Genomic DNA, 22108 nt, shown 5'->3' with positions numbered 1-22108 from the left:
ATAGACCATCATGGAGAGAGGGTTAGGGGTTAGTCTAGACTGGACTATAATAGACCACCATGGAGAGAGGGTTAGGGGTTAGTCTAGACTGGACTATAATGTACCACCATGGAGAGAGGGTTAGGGGTTAGTCTAGACTGTACTATAATATATATAATAGACCACCATGGAGAGAGGGTTAGGGGTTAGTCTAGACTGGACTATAATATATATAATAGACCACCATGGAGAGAGGGTTAGGGGTTAGTCTAGACTGGACTATAATATATATAATATACCACCATGGAGAGAGGGTTAGGGGTTAGTCTAGACTGTACTATAATATATATAATAGACCATCATGGAGAGAGGGTTAGGGGTTAGTCTAGACTGGACTATAATATATATAATAGACCATCATGGAGAGAGGGTTAGGGGTTAGTCTAGACTGTACTATAATATATATAATAGACCACCATGGAGAGAGGGTTAGGGGTTAGTCTAGACTGTACTATAATATATATAATAGACCACCATGGAGAGAGGGTTAGGGGTTAGTCTAGACTGGACTATAATATATATAATAGACCACCATGGAGAGAGGGTTAGGGGTTAGTCTAGACTGTACTATAATATATATAATAGACCACCATGGAGAGAGGGTTAGGGGTTAGTCTAGACTGTACTATAATATATATAATAGACCACCATGGAGAGAGGGTTAGGGGTTAGTATAGACTGGACTATAATATATATAATAGACCACCATGGAGAGAGGGTTAGGGGTTAGTCTAGACTGTACTATAATAGACCATCATGGAGAGAGGGTTAGGGGTTAGTCTAGACTGTACTATAATATATATAATAGACCATCATGGAGAGAGGGTTAGGGGTTAGTATAGACTGGACTATAATATATATAATAGACCACCATGGAGAGAGGGTTAGGGGTTAGTCTAGACTGTACTATAATAGACCATCATGGAGAGAGGGTTAGGGGTTAGTCTAGACTGTACTATAATAGACCACCATGGAGAGAGGGTTAGGGGTTAGTCTAGACTGGACTATAATATATATAATAGACCATCATGGAGAGAGGGTTAGGGGTTAGTCTAGACTGTACTATAATATATATAATAGACCATCATGGAGAGAGGGTTAGGGGTTAGTATAGACTGGACTATAATATATATAATAGACCACCATGGAGAGAGGGTTAGGGGTTAGTCTAGACTGTACTATAATAGACCATCATGGAGAGAGGGTTAGGGGTTAGTCTAGACTGTACTATAATATATATAATAGACCACCATGGAGAGAGGGTTAGGGGTTAGTCTAGACTGGACTATAATATATATAATAGACCATCATGGAGAGAGGGTTAGGGGTTAGTCTAGACTGTACTATAATAGACCACCATGGAGAGAGGGTTAGGGGTTAGTCTAGACTGTACTATAATAGACCACCATGGAGAGAGGGTTAGGGGTTAGTCTAGACTGTACTATAATAGACCACCATGGAGAGAGGGTTAGGGGTTAGTCTAGACTGTACTATAATAGACCACCATGGAGAGAGGGTTAGGGGTTAGTCTAGACTGGGCTATAATATATATAATAGACCATCATGGAGAGAGGGTTAGGGGTTAGTCTAGACTGTACTATAATATATATAATAGACCATCATGGAGAGAGGGTTAGGGGTTAGTCTAGACTGTACTATAATATATATAATAGACCTTCATGGAGAGAGGGTTAGGGGTTAGTCTAGACGGTACTATAATAGACCACCATGGAGAGAGGGTTAGGGGTTAGTCTAGACTGTACTATAATAGACCACCATGGAGAGAGGGTTAGGGGTTAGTCTAGACTGTACTATAATAGACCATCATGGAGAGAGGGTTAGGGGTTAGTCTAGACTGTACTATAATATATATAATAGACCACCATGGAGAGAGGGTTAGGGGTTAGTCTAGACTGTACTATAATATATATAATAGACCACCATGGAGAGAGGGTTAGGGGTTAGTCTAGACTGTACTATAATAGACCATCATGGAGAGAGGGTTAGGGGTTAGTCTAGACTGGACTATAATATATATAATAGACCACCATGGAGAGAGGGTTAGGGGTTAGTCTAGACTGGACTATAATATATATAATAGACCACCATGGAGAGAGGGTTAGGGGTTAGTCTAGACTGGACTATAATATATATATAATAGACCATCATGGAGAGAGGGTTAGGGGTTAGTCTAGACTGGACTATAATAGACCATCATGGAGAGAGGGTTAGGGGTTAGTCTAGACTGGACTATAATAGACCATCATGGAGAGAGGGTTAGGGGTTAGTCTAGACTGTACTATAATAGACCACCATGGAGAGAGGGTTAGGGGTTAGTCTAGACTGTACTATAATAGACCATCATGGAGAGAGGGTTAGGGGTTAGTCTAGACTGTACTATAATATATATAATAGACCACCATGGAGAGAGGGTTAGGGGTTAGTCTAGACTGTACTATAATATATATAATAGACCACCATGGAGAGAGGGTTAGGGGTTAGTCTAGACTGTACTATAATATATATAATAGACCACCATGGAGAGAGGGTTAGGGGTTAGTCTAGACTGTACTATAATAGACCATCATGGAGAGAGGGTTAGGGGTTAGTCTAGACTGTACTATAATAGACCATCATGGAGAGAGGGTTAGGGGTTAGTCTAGACTGTACTATAATAGACCATCATGGAGAGAGGGTTAGGGGTTAGTCTAGACTGGACTATAATATATATAATAGACCACCATGGAGAGAGGGTTAGGGGTTAGTCTAGACTGGACTATAATATATATAATAGACCATCATGGAGAGAGGGTTAGGGGTTAGTCTAGACTGTACTATAATATATATAATAGACCATCATGGAGAGAGGGTTAGGGGTTAGTCTAGACTGTACTATAATAGACCATCATGGAGAGAGGGTTAGGGGTTAGTCTAGACTGGACTATAATATATATAATAGACCACCATGGAGAGAGGGTTAGGGGTTAGTCTAGACTGGACTATAATAGACCATCATGGAGAGAGGGTTAGGGGTTAGTCTAGACTGGACTATAATATATATAATAGACCATCATGGAGAGAGGGTTAGGGGTTAGTCTAGACTGTACTATAATATATATAATAGACCATCATGGAGAGAGGGTTAGGGGTTAGTCTAGACTGGACTATAATAGACCATCATGGAGAGAGGGTTAGGGGTTAGTCTAGACTGTACTATAATATACCATCATGGAGAGAGGGTTAGGGGTTAGTCTAGACTGTACTATAATATATATAATAGACCACCATGGAGAGAGGGTTAGGGGTTAGTCTAGACTGTACTATAATAGACCATCATGGAGAGAGGGTTAGGGGTTAGTCTAGACTGGACTATAATATATATAATAGACCACCATGGAGAGAGGGTTAGGGGTTAGTCTAGACTGTACTATAATAGACCATCATGGAGAGAGGGTTAGGGGTTAGTCTAGACTGGACTATAATATATATAATAGACCATCATGGAGAGAGGGTTAGGGGTTAGTCTAGACTGTACTATAATATATATAATAGACCATCATGGAGAGAGGGTTAGGGGTTAGTCTAGACTGGACTATAATATATATAATAGACCATCATGGAGAGAGGGTTAGGGGTTAGTCTAGACTGGACTATAATATATATAATAGACCACCATGGAGAGAGGGTTAGGGGTTAGTCTAGACTGTACTATAATATATATAATAGACCATCATGGAGAGAGGGTTAGGGGTTAGTCTAGACTGGACTATAATATATATAATAGACCATCATGGAGAGAGGGTTAGGGGTTAGTCTAGACTGTACTATAATAGACCATCATGGAGAGAGGGTTAGGGGTTAGTCTAGACTGTACTATAATAGACCACCATGGAGAGAGGGTTAGGGGTTAGTCTAGACTGTACTATAATAGACCATCATGGAGAGAGGGTTAGGGGTTAGTCTAGACTGGACTATAATATATATAATAGACCACCATGGAGAGAGGGTTAGGGGTTAGTCTAGACTGGACTATAATATATATAATAGACCATCATGGAGAGAGGGTTAGGGGTTAGTCTAGACTGGACTATAATAGACCATCATGGAGAGAGGGTTAGGGGTTAGTCTAGACTGTACTATAATATATATATAATAGACCATCATGGAGAGAGGGTTAGGGGTTAGTCTAGACTGTACTATAATATATATAATAGACCACCATGGAGAGAGGGTTAGGGGTTAGTCTAGACTGTGTACTATAATAGACCATCATGGAGAGAGGGTTAGGGGTTAGTCTAGACTGTACTATAATAGACCACCATGGAGAGAGGGTTAGGGGTTAGTCTAGACTGGACTATAATATATATAATAGACCATCATGGAGAGAGGGTTAGGGGTTAGTCTAGACTGGACTATAATAGACCATCATGGAGAGAGGGTTAGGGGTTAGTCTAGACTGGACTATAATATATATAATAGACCATCATGGAGAGAGGGTTAGGGGTTAGTCTAGACTGTACTATAATATATATAATAGACCACCATGGAGAGAGGGTTAGGGGTTAGTCTAGACTGTACTATAATAGACCATGGAGAGAGGGTTAGGGGTTAGTCTAGACTGTACTATAATATATATAATAGACCACCATGGAGAGAGGGTTAGGGGTTAGTCTAGACTGTACTATAATAGACCATGGAGAGAGGGTTAGGGGTTAGTCTAGACTGTACTATAATATATATAATAGACCACCATGGAGAGAGGGTTAGGGGTTAGTCTAGACTGTACTATAATAGACCATCATGGAGAGAGGGTTAGGGGTTAGTCTAGACTGTACTATAATATATATAATAGACCATCATGGAGAGAGGGTTAGGGGTTAGTCTAGACTGTACTATAATAGACCATCATGGAGAGAGGGTTAGGGGTTAGTCTAGACTGTACTATAATATATATATAATAGACCATCATGGAGAGAGGGTTAGGGGTTAGTATAGACTGGACTATAATATATATAATAGACCATCATGGAGAGAGGGTTAGGGGTTAGTCTAGACTGTACTATAATAGACCATCATGGAGAGAGGGTTAGGGGTTAGTCTAGACTGTACTATAATATATATAATAGACCATCATGGAGAGAGGGTTAGGGGTTAGTCTAGACTGTACTATAATACTGTTTACTGTTCTCCAGGCATGGCTGTGCTGGACGAGACCACCATGGAGAGAGCGATGGAGGAGTTTGGGCGGTGTTGCTATGACAGAAGGAGCCATGCCATAACAACTGAGGGGGGGCTTGGCATGGAGTACGACGAGGACGTTGTGTGTGACGTCTGTCGGTCACCTGACAGCGAGGACAACAGTGAGATGGTGTTCTGTGACAAGTGCAACGTCTGTGTTCACCAGGTATGGCTTTTGTTTTATTTCCACCGTTTTTAATATTGCTCATAATGATGCTCTTTAATGGCCAAACTGTCTGGGCATGTTCTGTGTTTTCCAGGTGTGTTATGGGATTCTGAAGGTACCAAAGGGTAGCTGGCTGTGTCAGACCTGTGCTCTCTGCATCTCGCCCAAATGCCAAGTCTGCCCCAAGAAGGGCGGGGCCATGAAGCCCACCCGCAGCGGAACCAAGTGGGTCCACGTCAGCTGTGCCCTGTGGATCCCCGAGGTGATGACCCCTGAACCCCAACCCTTAACCCTTACCCTTACCCCTGCTTATTGGAAGTTAGCTTCCACACAGAAGTAAATTAACAAAAGTGTTGATCTTCTGTTGTCATTTATGTAAACAAAAAACATAGTTGGCCTGGGTCTGTATTGTGAAACTGCAGATTTGTGAAAGATAATGTGACCCCTGGTCTGCGTAGGTGAGCATTGGGAACCCAGAGAAGATGGAGCCGATCACCAACATGTCCCACATCCCCAGTAACAGATGGGCTCTGACCTGCTGTCTCTGTAAAGACCCAACTGGAGCCTGTATACAGGTACAGACCCTAACCCTAACCCTAACCCTAACCCGACTGGAGCCTGTATACAGGTACAGACCCTAACCCTAACCCTAACCCAACTGGAGCCTGTATACAGGTACAGACCCTAACCCTAACCCTAACCCTAACCCTAACCCGACCGGAGCCTGTATACAGGTACAGACCCTAACCCTAACCCTAACCCTAACCAGACTGGAGCCTGTATACAGGTACAGACCCTAACCCTAACCCTAACCCTAACCCGACTGGAGCCTGTATACAGGTACAGACCCTAACCCTAACCCAACTGGAGCCTGTATACAGGTACAGACCCTAACCCTAACCCTAACCCTAACCCTAACCCGACTGGAGCCTGTATACAGGTACAGACCCTAACCCTAACCCTAACCAGACTGGAGCCTGTATACAGGTACAGACCCTAACCCTAACCCGACTGGAGCCTGTATACAGGTACAGACCCTAACCCTAACCCTAACCCTAACCCGACTGGAGCCTGTATACAGGTACAGACCCTAACCCTAACCCTAACCCAACTGGAGCCTGTATACAGGTACAGACCCTAACCCTAACCCTAACCCTAACCCGACTGGAGCCTGTATACAGGTACAGACCCTAACCCTAACCCAACTGGAGCCTGTATACAGGTACAGACCCTAACCCTAACCCTAACCCAACTGGAGCCTGCATACAGGTACAGACCCTAACCCTAACCCGACCGGAGCCTGTATACAGGTACAGACCCTAACCCTAACCCGACCGGAGCCTGCATACAGGTACAGACCCTAACCCTAACCCTAACCCTAACCCGACCGGAGCCTGCATACAGGTACAGACCCTAACCCTAACCCTAACCCTAACCCGACCGGAGCCTGCATACAGGTACAGACCCTAACCCTAACCCTAACCCGACCGGAGCCTGCATACAGGTACAGACCCTAACCCTAACCCAACTGGAGCCTGTATACAGGTACAGACCCTAACCCTAACCCTAACCAGACTGGAGCCTGTATACAGGTACAGACCCTAACCCTAACCCGACCGGAGCCTGTATACAGGTACAGACCCTAACCCTAACCCTAACCCTAACCCGACCGGAGCCTGCATACAGGTACAGACCCTAACCCTAACCCTAACCCGACCGGAGCCTGTATACAGGTACAGACCCTAACCCTAACCCTAACCCTAACCCGACTGGAGCCTGTATACAGGTACAGACCCTAACCCTAACCCTAACCCAACTGGAGCCTGTATACAGGTACAGACCCTAACCCTAACCCTAACCCAACTGGAGCCTGCATACAGGTACAGACCCTAACCCTAACCCGACCGGAGCCTGTATACAGGTACAGACCCTAACCCTAACCCGACCGGAGCCTGCATACAGGTACAGACCCTAACCCTAACCCTAACCCGACCGGAGCCTGCATACAGGTACAGACCCTAACCCTAACCCTAACCCTAACCCGACCGGAGCCTGCATACAGGTACAGACCCTAACCCTAACCCAACTGGAGCCTGTATACAGGTACAGACCCTAACCCTAACCCTAACCCTAACCAGACTGGAGCCTGTATACAGGTACAGACCCTAACCCTAACCCGACCGGAGCCTGTATACAGGTACAGACCCTAACCCTAACCCTAACCCTAACCCGACCGGAGCCTGCATACAGGTACAGACCCTAACCCTAACCCGACTGGAGCCTGTATACAGGTACAGACCCTAACCCTAACCCTAACCGGAGCCTGTATACAGGTACAGACCCTAACCCTAACCCTAACCCGACTGGAGCCTGTATACAGGTACAGACCCTAACCCTAACCCTAACCCTAACCCGACTGGAGCCTGTATACAGGTACAGACCCTAACCCTAACCGGAGCCTGTATACAGGTACAGACCCTAACCCTAACCCTAACCCTAACCCGACTGGAGCCTGTATACAGGTACAGACCCTAACCCTAACCCTAACCGGAGCCTGTATACAGGTACAGACCCTAACCCTAACCGGAGCCTGTATACAGGTACAGACCCTAACCCTAACCCTAACCCGACCGGAGCCTGCATACAGGTACAGACCCTAACCCTAACCCTAACCCTAACCCGACCGGAGCCTGCATACAGGTACAGACCCTAACCCTAACCCTAACCCTAACCCGACCGGAGCCTGCATACAGGTACAGACCCTAACCCTAACCCGACTGGAGCCTGCATACAGGTACAGACCCTAACCCTAACCCTAACCCGACTGGAGCCTGCATACAGGTACAGACCCTAACCCTAACCCGACTGGAGCCTGCATACAGGTACAGACCCTAACCCTAACCCTAACCCGACTGGAGCCTGTATACAGGTACAGACCCTAACCCTAACCCGACTGGAGCCTGTATACAGGTACAGACCCTAACCCTAACCCGACTGGAGCCTGCATACAGGTACAGACCCTAACCCTAACCCTAACCCGACTGGAGCCTGCATACAGGTACAGACCCTAACCCTAACCCTAACCGGAGCCTGTATACAGGTACAGACCCTAACCCTAACCCTAACCGGAGCCTGCATACAGGTACAGACCCTAACCCTAACCCGACCGGAGCCTGTATACAGGTACAGACCCTAACCCTAACCCGACCGGAGCCTGTATACAGGTACAGACCCTAACCCTAACCCGACTGGAGCCTGTATACAGGTACAGACCCTAACCCTAACCCGACTGGAGCCTGTATACAGGTACAGACCCTAACCCTAACCCGACCGGAGCCTGTATACAGGTACAGACCCTAACCCTAACCCTAACCGGAGCCTGTATACAGGTACAGACCCTAACCCTAACCCGACTGGAGGCTGTATACAGGTACAGACCCTAACCCTAACCCGACTGGAGCCTGTATACAGGTACAGACCCTAACCCTAACCCTAACCGGAGCCTGTATACAGGTACAGACCCTAACCCTAACCCTAACCCTAACCGGAGCCTGCATACAGGTACAGACCCTAACCCTAACCCGACCGGAACCTGTATACAGGTACAGACCCTAACCCTAACCCGACCGGAGCCTGTATACAGGTACAGACCCTAACCCTAACCCAACTGGAGCCTGTATACAGGTACAGACCCTAACCCTAACCCGACCGGAGCCTGTATACAGGTACAGACCCTAACCCGACTGGAGCCTGTATACAGGTACAGAACCTAACCCTAACCCGACCGGAGCCTGTATACAGGTACAGACCCTAACCCGACTGGAGCCTGTATACAGGTACAGACCCTAACCCTAACCCGACGGGAGCCTGCATACAGGTACAGACCCTAACCCTAACCCAACTGGAGCCTGTATACAGGTACAGACCCTAACCCTAACCCGACTGGAGCCTGTATACAGGTACAGACCCTAACCCTAACCGGAGCCTGTATACAGGTACAGACCCTAACCCTAACCCTAACCCTAACCCGACTGGAGCCTGTATACAGGTACAGACCCTAACCCTAACCCTAACCGGAGCCTGTATACAGGTACAGACCCTAACCCTAACCGGAGCCTGTATACAGGTACAGACCCTAACCCTAACCCTAACCCGACCGGAGCCTGCATACAGGTACAGACCCTAACCCTAACCCTAACCCTAACCCGACCGGAGCCTGCATACAGGTACAGACCCTAACCCTAACCCTAACCCTAACCCGACCGGAGCCTGCATACAGGTACAGACCCTAACCCTAACCCGACTGGAGCCTGCATACAGGTACAGACCCTAACCCTAACCCTAACCCGACTGGAGCCTGCATACAGGTACAGACCCTAACCCTAACCCGACTGGAGCCTGCATACAGGTACAGACCCTAACCCTAACCCTAACCCGACTGGAGCCTGTATACAGGTACAGACCCTAACCCTAACCCGACTGGAGCCTGTATACAGGTACAGACCCTAACCCTAACCCGACTGGAGCCTGCATACAGGTACAGACCCTAACCCTAACCCTAACCCGACTGGAGCCTGCATACAGGTACAGACCCTAACCCTAACCCTAACCGGAGCCTGTATACAGGTACAGACCCTAACCCTAACCCTAACCCTAACCGGAGCCTGCATACAGGTACAGACCCTAACCCTAACCCGACCGGAGCCTGTATACAGGTACAGACCCTAACCCTAACCCGACCGGAGCCTGTATACAGGTACAGACCCTAACCCTAACCCGACTGGAGCCTGTATACAGGTACAGACCCTAACCCTAACCCGACTGGAGCCTGTATACAGGTACAGACCCTAACCCTAACCCGACCGGAGCCTGTATACAGGTACAGACCCTAACCCTAACCCTAACCGGAGCCTGTATACAGGTACAGACCCTAACCCTAACCCGACTGGAGGCTGTATACAGGTACAGACCCTAACCCTAACCCGACTGGAGCCTGTATACAGGTACAGACCCTAACCCTAACCCTAACCGGAGCCTGTATACAGGTACAGACCCTAACCCTAACCCTAACCCTAACCGGAGCCTGCATACAGGTACAGACCCTAACCCTAACCCGACCGGAACCTGTATACAGGTACAGACCCTAACCCTAACCCGACCGGAGCCTGTATACAGGTACAGACCCTAACCCTAACCCAACTGGAGCCTGTATACAGGTACAGACCCTAACCCTAACCCGACCGGAGCCTGTATACAGGTACAGACCCTAACCCGACTGGAGCCTGTATACAGGTACAGAACCTAACCCTAACCCGACCGGAGCCTGTATACAGGTACAGACCCTAACCCGACTGGAGCCTGTATACAGGTACAGACCCTAACCCTAACCCGACGGGAGCCTGCATACAGGTACAGACCCTAACCCTAACCCAACTGGAGCCTGTATACAGGTACAGACCCTAACCCTAACCCGACTGGAGCCTGTATACAGGTACAGACCCTAACCCTAACCCTAACCCTAACCGGAGCCTGTATACAGGTACAGACCCTAACCCGACTGGAGCCTGTATACAGGTACAGACCCTAACCCTAACCCTAACCGGAGCCTGTATACAGGTACAGACCCTAACCCTAACCCTAACCCTAACCCTAACCGGAGCCTGCATACAGGTACAGACCCTAACCCTAACCCGACCGGAACCTGTATACAGGTACAGACCCTAACCCTAACCCGACCGGAGCCTGTATACAGGTACAGACCCTAACCCTAACCCGACTGGAGCCTGTATACAGGTACAGACCCTAACCCTAACCCTAACCCTAACCCGACCGGAGCCTGCATACAGGTACAGACCCTAACCCTAACCCTAACCCGACCGGAGCCTGCATACAGGTACAGACCCTAACCCTAACCCGACCGGAGCCTGCATACAGGTACAGACCCTAACCCTAACCCGACTGGAGCCTGCATACAGGTACAGACCCTAACCCTAACCCTAACCCGACTGGAGCCTGCATACAGGTACAGACCCTAACCCTAACCCGACTGGAGCCTGCATACAGGTACAGACCCTAACCCTAACCCTAACCCGACTGGAGCCTGTATACAGGTACAGACCCTAACCCTAACCCGACTGGAGCCTGTATACAGGTACAGACCCTAACCCTAACCCTAACCCGACTGGAGCCTGCATACAGGTACAGACCCTAACCCTAACCCTAACCCGACTGGAGCCTGCATACAGGTACAGACCCTAACCCTAACCCGACTGGAGCCTGTATATAGGTACAAACCCTAACCCTAACCCGACTGGAGCCTGTATACAGGTACAGACCCTAACCCTAACCGGAGCCTGTATACAGGTACAGACCCTAACCCTAACCCTAACCGGAGCCTGCATACAGGTACAGACCCTAACCCTAACCCGACCGGAGCCTGTATACAGGTACAGACCCTAACCCTAACCCGACCGGAGCCTGTATACAGGTACAGACCCTAACCCTAACCCGACTGGAGCCTGTATACAGGTACAGACCCTAACCCTAACCCGACTGGAGCCTGTATACAGGTACAGACCCTAACCCTAACCCGACCGGAGCCTGTATACAGGTACAGACCCTAACCCTAACCCGACCGGAGCCTGTATACAGGTACAGACCCTAACCCGACTGGAGCCTGTATACAGGTACAGACCCTAACCCTAACCCGACCGGAGCCTGCATACAGGTACAGACCCTAACCCTAACCCTAACCGGAGCCTGTATACAGGTATAGACCCTAACCCGACTGGAGGCTGTATACAGGTACAGACCCTAACCCTAACCGGAGCCTGTATACAGGTACAGACCCTAACCCTAACCCTAACCGGAGCCTGCATACAGGTACAGACCCTAACCCTAACCCGACCGGAGCCTGTATACAGGTACAGACCCTAACCCTAACCCGACCGGAGCCTGTATACAGGTACAGACCCTAACCCTAACCCGACTGGAGCCTGTATACAGGTACAGACCCTAACCCTAACCCGACTGGAGCCTGTATACAGGTACAGACCCTAACCCTAACCCGACCGGAGCCTGTATACAGGTACAGACCCTAACCCTAACCCGACCGGAGCCTGTATACAGGTACAGACCCTAACCCGACTGGAGCCTGTATACAGGTACAGACCCTAACCCTAACCCTAACCCGACCGGAGCCTGTATACAGGTACAGACCCTAACCCGACTGGAGCCTGTATACAGGTACAGACCCTAACCCTAACCCTAACCCGACTGGAGCCTGTATACAGGTACAGACCCTAACCCTAACCCGACCGGAGCCTGCATACAGGTACAGACCCTAACCCTAACCCAACTGGAGCCTGTATACAGGTACAGACCCTAACCCTAACCCGACCGGAGCCTGCATACAGGTACAGACCCTAACCCAACTGGAGCCTGTATACAGGTACAGACCCTAACCCTAACCCTAACCCGACCGGAGCCTGCATACAGGTACAGACCCTAACCCTAACCCTAACCCTAACCCGACCGGAGCCTGCATACAGGTACAGACCCTAACCCTAACCCTAACCCGACCGGAGCCTGTATACAGGTACAGACCCTAACCCTAACCCGACCGGAGCCTGTATACAGGTACAGACCCTAACCCTAACCCTAACCCGACTGGAGCCTGTATACAGGTGCAGACCCTAACCCTAACCCTAACCCGACCGGAGCCTGCATACAGGTACAGACCCTAACCCTAACCCGACCGGAGCCTGTATACAGGTACAGACCCTAACCCTAACCCGACTGGAGCCTGCTTACAGGTACAGACCCTAACCCTAACCCGACTGGAGCCTGTATACAGGTACAGACCCTAACCCTAACCCGACTGGAGCCTGTATACAGGTACAGACCCTAACCCTAACCCGACTGGAGCCTGTATACAGGTACAGACCCTAACCCTAACCCGACCGGAGCCTGTATACAGGTACAGACCCTAACCCTAACCCGACTGGAGCCTGTATACAGGTACAGACCCTAACCCTAACCTTAACCCGACCGGAGCCTGCATACAGGTACAGACCCTAACCCTAACCCGACTGGAGCCTGTATACAGGTACAGACCCTAACCCTAACCCGACTGGAGCCTGTATACAGGTACAGACCCTAACCCTAACCCTAACCCGACCGGAGCCTGCATACAGGTACAGACCCTAACCCTAACCCGACTGGAGCCTGTATACAGGTACAGACCCTAACCCTAACCCGACTGGAGCCTGTATACAGGTACAGACCCTAACCCTAACCCGACCGGAGCCTGCATACAGGTACAGACCCTAACCCTAACCCGACTGGAGCCTGTATACAGGTACAGACCCTAACCCTAACCCTAACCCGACCGGAGCCTGTATACAGGTACAGACCCTAACCCTAACCCGACTGGAGCCTGTATACAGGTACAGACCCTAACCCGACTGGAGCCTGCATACAGGTACAGACCCTAACCCTAACCCTAACCCGACCGGAGCCTGCATACAGGTACAGACCCTAACCCTAACCCGACCGGAGCCTGTATACAGGTACAGACCCTAACCCTAACCCTAACCCCACTGGAGCCTGTATACAGGTACAGACCCTAACCCTACCCCGACCGGAGCCTGTATACAGGTACAGACCCTAACCCGACTGGAGCCTGCATACAGGTACAGACCCTAACCCTAACCCGACTGGAGCCTGTATACAGGTACAGACCCTAACCCTAACCCTAACCCGACTGGAGCCTGTATACAGGTACAGACCCTAACCCGACTGGAGCCTGCATACAGGTAAAGACCCTAACCCTAACCCTAACCCGACTGGAGCCTGTATACAGGTACAGACCCTAACCCTAACCCTAACCCGACTGGAGCCTGTATACAGGTACAGACCCTAACCCTACCCCGACCGGAGCCTGTATACAGGTACAGACCCTAACCCGACTGGAGCCTGTATACAGGTACAGACCCTAACCCTAACCCTAACCCGACTGGAGCCTGTATACAGGTACAGACCCTAACCCGACCGGAGCCTGTATACAGGTACAGACCCTAACCCTAACCCGACTGGAGCCTGTATACAGGTACAGACCCTAACCCTAACCCGACCGGAGCCTGTATACAGGTACAGACCCTAACCCTAACCCGACCGGAGCCTGTATACAGGTACAGACCCTAACCCTAACCCGACCGGAGCCTGTATACAGGTACAGACCCTAACCCTAACCCGACCGGAGCCTGTATACAGGTACAGACCCTAACCCTAACCCAACTGGAGCCTGTATACAGGTACAGACCCTAACCCTAACCCGACTGGAGCCTGTATACAGGTACAGACCCTAACCCTAACCCGACCGGAGCCTGTATACAGGTACAGACCCTAACCCTAACCCGACTGGAGCCTGCATACAGGTACAGACCCTAACCCTAACCCTAACCCGACCGGAGCCTGTATACAGGTACAGACCCTAACCCTAACCCTAACCCGACCGGAGCCTGTATACAGGTACAGACCCTAACCCTAACCCGACCGGAGCCTGCATACAGGTACAGACCCTAACCCTAACCCTAACCCGACTGGAGCCTGCATACAGGTACAGACCCTAACCCTAACCCGACTGGAGCCTGTATACAGGTACAGACCCTAACCCGACTGGAGCCTGTATACAGGTACAGACCCTAACCCTAACCCAACTGGAGCCTGTATACAGGTACAGACCCTAACCCTAACCCTAACCCGACCGGAGCCTGGATACAGGTACAGACCCTAACCCTAACCCAACTGGAGCCTGTATACAGGTACAGACCCTAACCCTAACCCGACTGGAGCCTGTATACAGGTACAGACCCTAACCCTAACCCTAACCCGACCGGAGCCTGTATACAGGTACAGACCCTAACCCTAACCCGACTGGAGCCTGCATACAGGTACAGACCCTAACCCGACTGGAGCCTGTATACAGGTACAGACCCTAACCCTAACCCGACTGGAGCCTGTATACAGGTACAGACCCTAACCCTAACCCGACTGGAGCCTGCATACAGGTACAGACCCTAACCCTAACCCTAACCCGACCGGAGCCTGTATACAGGTACAGACCCTAACCCGACCGGAGCCTGCATACAGGTACAGACCCTAACCCTAACCCTAACCCGACTGGAGCCTGCATACAGGTACAGACCCTAACCCTAACCCGACTGGAGCCTGTATACAGGTACAGACCCTAACCCGACTGGAGCCTGTATACAGGTACAGACCCTAACCCTAACCCTAACCCGACCGGAGCCTGTATACAGGTACAGACCCTAACCCTAACCCTAACCCGACCGGAGCCTGTATACAGGTACAGACCCTAACCCTAACCCGACCGGAGCCTGTATACAGGTACAGACCCTAACCCTAACCCGACTGGAGCCTGTATACAGGTACAGACCCTAACCCTAACCCGACTGGAGGCTGTATACAGGTACAGACCCTAACCCTAACCCGACTGGAGCCTGTATACAGGTACAGACCCTAACCCTAACCCTAACCCGACCGGAGCCTGTATACAGGTACAGACCCTAACCCTAACCCTAACCCGACTGGAGCCTGCATACAGGTACAGACCCTAACCCTAACCCGACCGGAGCCTGTATACAGGTACAGACCCTAACCCTAACCCTAACCCGACTGGAGCCTGCATACAGGTACAGACCCTAACCCTAACCCTAACCCGACTGGAGCCTGTATACAGGTACAGACCCTAACCCTAACCCTAACCCGACTGGAGGCTGTATACAGGTACAGACCCTAACCCTAACCCGACTGGAGCCTGTATACAGGTACAGACCCTAACCCTAACCCTAACCCGACCGGAGCCTGTATACAGGTACAGACCCTAACCCTAACCCTAACCCGACTGGAGCCTGCATACAGGTACAGACCCTAACCCTAACCCGACCGGAGCCTGTATACAGGTACAGACCCTAACCCTAACCCTACTGGAGCCTGTATACAGGTACAGACCCTAACCCTAACCCGACTGGAGCCTGTATACAGGTACAGACCCTAACCCGACTGGAGCCTGTATACAGGTACAGACCCTAACCCTAACCCGACCGGAGCCTGTATACAGGTACAGACCCTAACCCTAACCCTAACCCAACTGGAGCCTGTATACAGGTACAGACCCTAACCCTAACCCGACCGGAGCCTGTATACAGGTACAAACCCTAACCCTAACCCGACTGGAGCCTGTATACAGGTACAGACCCTAACCCTAACCCGACTGGAGCCTGTATACAGGTACAGACCCTAACCCGACTGGAGCCTGTATACAGGTACAGACCCTAACCCTAACCCGACCGGAGCCTGTATACAGGTACAGACCCTAACCCTAACCCGACCGGAGCCTGTATACAGGTACAGACCCTAACCCTAACCCGACCGGAGCCTGTATACAGGTACAGACCCTAACCCGACTGGAGCCTGTATACAGGTACAGACCCTAACCCTAACCCTAACCCGACCGGAGCCTGTATACAGGTACAGACCCTAACCCGACTGGAGCCTGTATACAGGTACAGACCCTAACCCTAACCCTAACCCGACTGGAGCCTGTATACAGGTACAGACCCTAACCCTAACCCGACCGGAGCCTGCATACAGGTACAGACCCTAACCCTAACCCAACTGGAGCCTGTATACAGGTACAGACCCTAACCCTAACCCGACCGGAGCCTGCATACAGGTACAGACCCTAACCCAACTGGAGCCTGTATACAGGTACAGACCCTAACCCTAACCCTAACCCGACCGGAGCCTGCATACAGGTACAGACCCTAACCCTAACCCTAACCCTAACCCGACCGGAGCCTGCATACAGGTACAGACCCTAACCCTAACCCTAACCCGACCGGAGCCTGTATACAGGTACAGACCCTAACCCTAACCCGACCGGAGCCTGTATACAGGTACAGACCCTAACCCTAACCCTAACCCGACTGGAGCCTGTATACAGGTGCAGACCCTAACCCTAACCCTAACCCGACCGGAGCCTGCATACAGGTACAGACCCTAACCCTAACCCGACCGGAGCCTGTATACAGGTACAGACCCTAACCCTAACCCGACTGGAGCCTGCTTACAGGTACAGACCCTAACCCTAACCCGACTGGAGCCTGTATACAGGTACAGACCCTAACCCTAACCCGACTGGAGCCTGTATACAGGTACAGACCCTAACCCTAACCCGACTGGAGCCTGTATACAGGTACAGACCCTAACCCTAACCCGACCGGAGCCTGTATACAGGTACAGACCCTAACCCTAACCCGACTGGAGCCTGTATACAGGTACAGACCCTAACCCTAACCTTAACCCGACCGGAGCCTGCATACAGGTACAGACCCTAACCCTAACCCGACTGGAGCCTGTATACAGGTACAGACCCTAACCCTAACCCGACTGGAGCCTGTATACAGGTACAGACCCTAACCCTAACCCTAACCCGACCGGAGCCTGCATACAGGTACAGACCCTAACCCTAACCCGACTGGAGCCTGTATACAGGTACAGACCCTAACCCTAACCCGACTGGAGCCTGTATACAGGTACAGACCCTAACCCTAACCCGACCGGAGCCTGCATACAGGTACAGACCCTAACCCTAACCCGACTGGAGCCTGTATACAGGTACAGACCCTAACCCTAACCCTAACCCGACCGGAGCCTGTATACAGGTACAGACCCTAACCCTAACCCGACTGGAGCCTGTATACAGGTACAGACCCTAACCCGACTGGAGCCTGCATACAGGTACAGACCCTAACCCTAACCCTAACCCGACCGGAGCCTGCATACAGGTACAGACCCTAACCCTAACCCGACCGGAGCCTGTATACAGGTACAGACCCTAACCCTAACCCTAACCCCACTGGAGCCTGTATACAGGTACAGACCCTAACCCTACCCCGACCGGAGCCTGTATACAGGTACAGACCCTAACCCGACTGGAGCCTGCATACAGGTACAGACCCTAACCCTAACCCGACTGGAGCCTGTATACAGGTACAGACCCTAACCCTAACCCTAACCCGACTGGAGCCTGTATACAGGTACAGACCCTAACCCGACTGGAGCCTGCATACAGGTAAAGACCCTAACCCTAACCCTAACCCGACTGGAGCCTGTATACAGGTACAGACCCTAACCCTAACCCTAACCCGACTGGAGCCTGTATACAGGTACAGACCCTAACCCTACCCCGACCGGAGCCTGTATACAGGTACAGACCCTAACCCGACTGGAGCCTGTATACAGGTACAGACCCTAACCCTAACCCTAACCCGACTGGAGCCTGTATACAGGTACAGACCCTAACCCGACCGGAGCCTGTATACAGGTACAGACCCTAACCCTAACCCGACTGGAGCCTGTATACAGGTACAGACCCTAACCCTAACCCGACCGGAGCCTGTATACAGGTACAGACCCTAACCCTAACCCGACCGGAGCCTGTATACAGGTACAGACCCTAACCCTAACCCGACCGGAGCCTGTATACAGGTACAGACCCTAACCCTAACCCGACCGGAGCCTGTATACAGGTACAGACCCTAACCCTAACCCAACTGGAGCCTGTATACAGGTACAGACCCTAACCCTAACCCGACTGGAGCCTGTATACAGGTACAGACCCTAACCCTAACCCTAACCCGACCGGAGCCTGTATACAGGTACAGACCCTAACCCTAACCCGACTGGAGCCTGCATACAGGTACAGACCCTAACCCTAACCCTAACCCGACCGGAGCCTGTATACAGGTACAGACCCTAACCCTAACCCTAACCCGACCGGAGCCTGTATACAGGTACAGACCCTAACCCTAACCCGACCGGAGCCTGCATACAGGTACAGACCCTAACCCTAACCCTAACCCGACTGGAGCCTGCATACAGGTACAGACCCTAACCCTAACCCGACTGGAGCCTGTATACAGGTACAGACCCTAACCCGACTGGAGCCTGTATACAGGTACAGACCCTAACCCTAACCCAACTGGAGCCTGTATACAGGTACAGACCCTAACCCTAACCCTAACCCGACCGGAGCCTGGATACAGGTACAGACCCTAACCCTAACCCAACTGGAGCCTGTATACAGGTACAGACCCTAACCCTAACCCGACTGGAGCCTGTATACAGGTACAGACCCTAACCCTAACCCTAACCCGACCGGAGCCTGTATACAGGTACAGACCCTAACCCTAACCCGACTGGAGCCTGCATACAGGTACAGACCCTAACCCGACTGGAGCCTGTATACAGGTACAGACCCTAACCCTAACCCGACTGGAGCCTGTATACAGGTACAGACCCTAACCCTAACCCGACTGGAGCCTGCATACAGGTACAGACCCTAACCCTAACCCTAACCCGACCGGAGCCTGTATACAGGTACAGACCCTAACCCGACCGGAGCCTGCATACAGGTACAGACCCTAACCCTAACCCTAACCCGACTGGAGCCTGCATACAGGTACAGACCCTAACCCTAACCCGACTGGAGCCTGTATACAGGTACAGACCCTAACCCGACTGGAGCCTGTATACAGGTACAGACCCTAACCCTAACCCTAACCCGACCGGAGCCTGTATACAGGTACAGACCCTAACCCTAACCCTAACCCGACCGGAGCCTGTATACAGGTACAGACCCTAACCCTAACCCGACCGGAGCCTGTATACAGGTACAGACCCTAACCCTAACCCGACTGGAGCCTGTATACAGGTACAGACCCTAACCCTAACCCGACTGGAGGCTGTATACAGGTACAGACCCTAACCCTAACCCGACTGGAGCCTGTATACAGGTACAGACCCTAACCCTAACGCTAACCCGACCGGAGCCTGTATACAGGTACAGACCCTAACCCTAACCCTAACCCGACTGGAGCCTGCATACAGGTACAGACCCTAACCCTAACCCGACCGGAGCCTGTATACAGGTACAGACCCTAACCCTAACCCTAACCCGACTGGAGCCTGCATACAGGTACAGACCCTAACCCTAACCCTAACCCGACTGGAGCCTGTATACAGGTACAGACCCTAACCCTAACCCTAACCCGACTGGAGGCTGTATACAGGTACAGACCCTAACCCTAACCCGACTGGAGCCTGTATACAGGTACAGACCCTAACCCTAACCCTAACCCGACCGGAGCCTGTATACAGGTACAGACCCTAACCCTAACCCTAACCCGACTGGAGCCTGCATACAGGTACAGACCCTAACCCTAACCCGACCGGAGCCTGTATACAGGTACAGACCCTAACCCTAACCCTACTGGAGCCTGTATACAGGTACAGACCCTAACCCTAACCCGACTGGAGCCTGTATACAGGTACAGACCCTAACCCGACTGGAGCCTGTATACAGGTACAGACCCTAACCCTAACCCGACCGGAGCCTGTATACAGGTACAGACCCTAACCCTAACCCTAACCCAACTGGAGCCTGTATACAGGTACAGACCCTAACCCTAACCCGACCGGAGCCTGTATACAGGTACAAACCCTAACCCTAACCCGACTGGAGCCTGTATACAGGTACAGACCCTAACCCTAACCCGACTGGAGCCTGTATACAGGTACAGACCCTAACCCGACTGGAGCCTGTATACAGGTACAGACCCTAACCCTAACCCGACCGGAGCCTGTATACAGGTACAGACCCTAACCCTAACCCTAACCCAACTGGAGCCTGTATACAGGTACAGACCCTAACCCTAACCCGACCGGAGCCTGTATACAGGTACAGACCCTAACCCTAACCCGACTGGAGCCTGTATACAGGTACAGACCCTAACCCTAACCCGACTGGAGCCTGCATACAGGTACAGACCCTAACCCTAACCCTAACCCGACTGGAGCCTGTATACAGGTACAGACCCTAACCCTAACCCGACCGGAGCCTGTATACAGGTACAGACCCTAACCCTAACCCTAACCCGACCGGAGCCTGCATACAGGTACAGACCCTAACCCTAACCCTAACCCTAACCCTAACCCGACCGGAGCCTGCATACAGGTACAGACCCTAACCCTAACCCAACTGGAGCCTGTATACAGGTACAGACCCTAACCCTAACCCTAACCCTAACCAGACTGGAGCCTGTATACAGGTACAGACCCTAACCCTAACCCGACCGGAGCCTGTATACAGGTACAGACCCTAACCCTAACCCTAACCCTAACCCGACCGGAGCCTGCATACAGGTACAGACCCTAACCCTAACCCTAACCCGACCGGAGCCTGTATACAGGTACAGACCCTAACCCTAACCCTAACCCTAACCCGACTGGAGCCTGTATACAGGTACAGACCCTAACCCTAACCCTAACCCAACTGGAGCCTGTATACAGGTACAGACCCTAACCCTAACCCTAACCCAACTGGAGCCTGCATACAGGTACAGACCCTAACCCTAACCCGACCGGAGCCTGCATACAGGTACAGACCCTAACCCTAACCCTAACCCTAACCCGACCGGAGCCTGCATACAGGTACAGACCCTAACCCTAACCCAACTGGAGCCTGTATACAGGTACAGACCCTAACCCTAACCCTAACCCTAACCAGACTGGAGCCTG

The 22108-nt window shown here is 51.1% G+C and overlaps 1 protein-coding gene across 1 annotated transcript in view; it reads left to right on the top strand.

Moving 5' to 3' along the window:
- The window catches only part of LOC311103038 (protein Jade-1-like), a gene marked incomplete at both ends in the record, with an annotated part of 78317 nt that overhangs the window by 42752 nt on the left and 13457 nt on the right, over positions 1 to 22108 (top strand). The window contains 3 exons of the mRNA XM_084144530.1: positions 5232 to 5443; positions 5538 to 5705; positions 5902 to 6018. Coding sequence (XP_084000656.1) covers positions 5232 to 5443; positions 5538 to 5705; positions 5902 to 6018 — 497 coding nt within the window. The remainder of the gene's footprint in view (positions 1 to 5231; positions 5444 to 5537; positions 5706 to 5901; positions 6019 to 22108) is intronic.

The sequence above is a fragment of the Coregonus lavaretus genome (genome assembly GCF_964263955.1).
Source record: "Coregonus lavaretus genome assembly, chromosome: 27".
NCBI classification, from domain to species: domain Eukaryota; kingdom Metazoa; phylum Chordata; class Actinopteri; order Salmoniformes; family Salmonidae; genus Coregonus; species Coregonus lavaretus.
The sequence above is the reverse complement of the archived record's forward strand: the minus strand, read 5'-3'. Positions and strand labels throughout refer to the sequence as shown.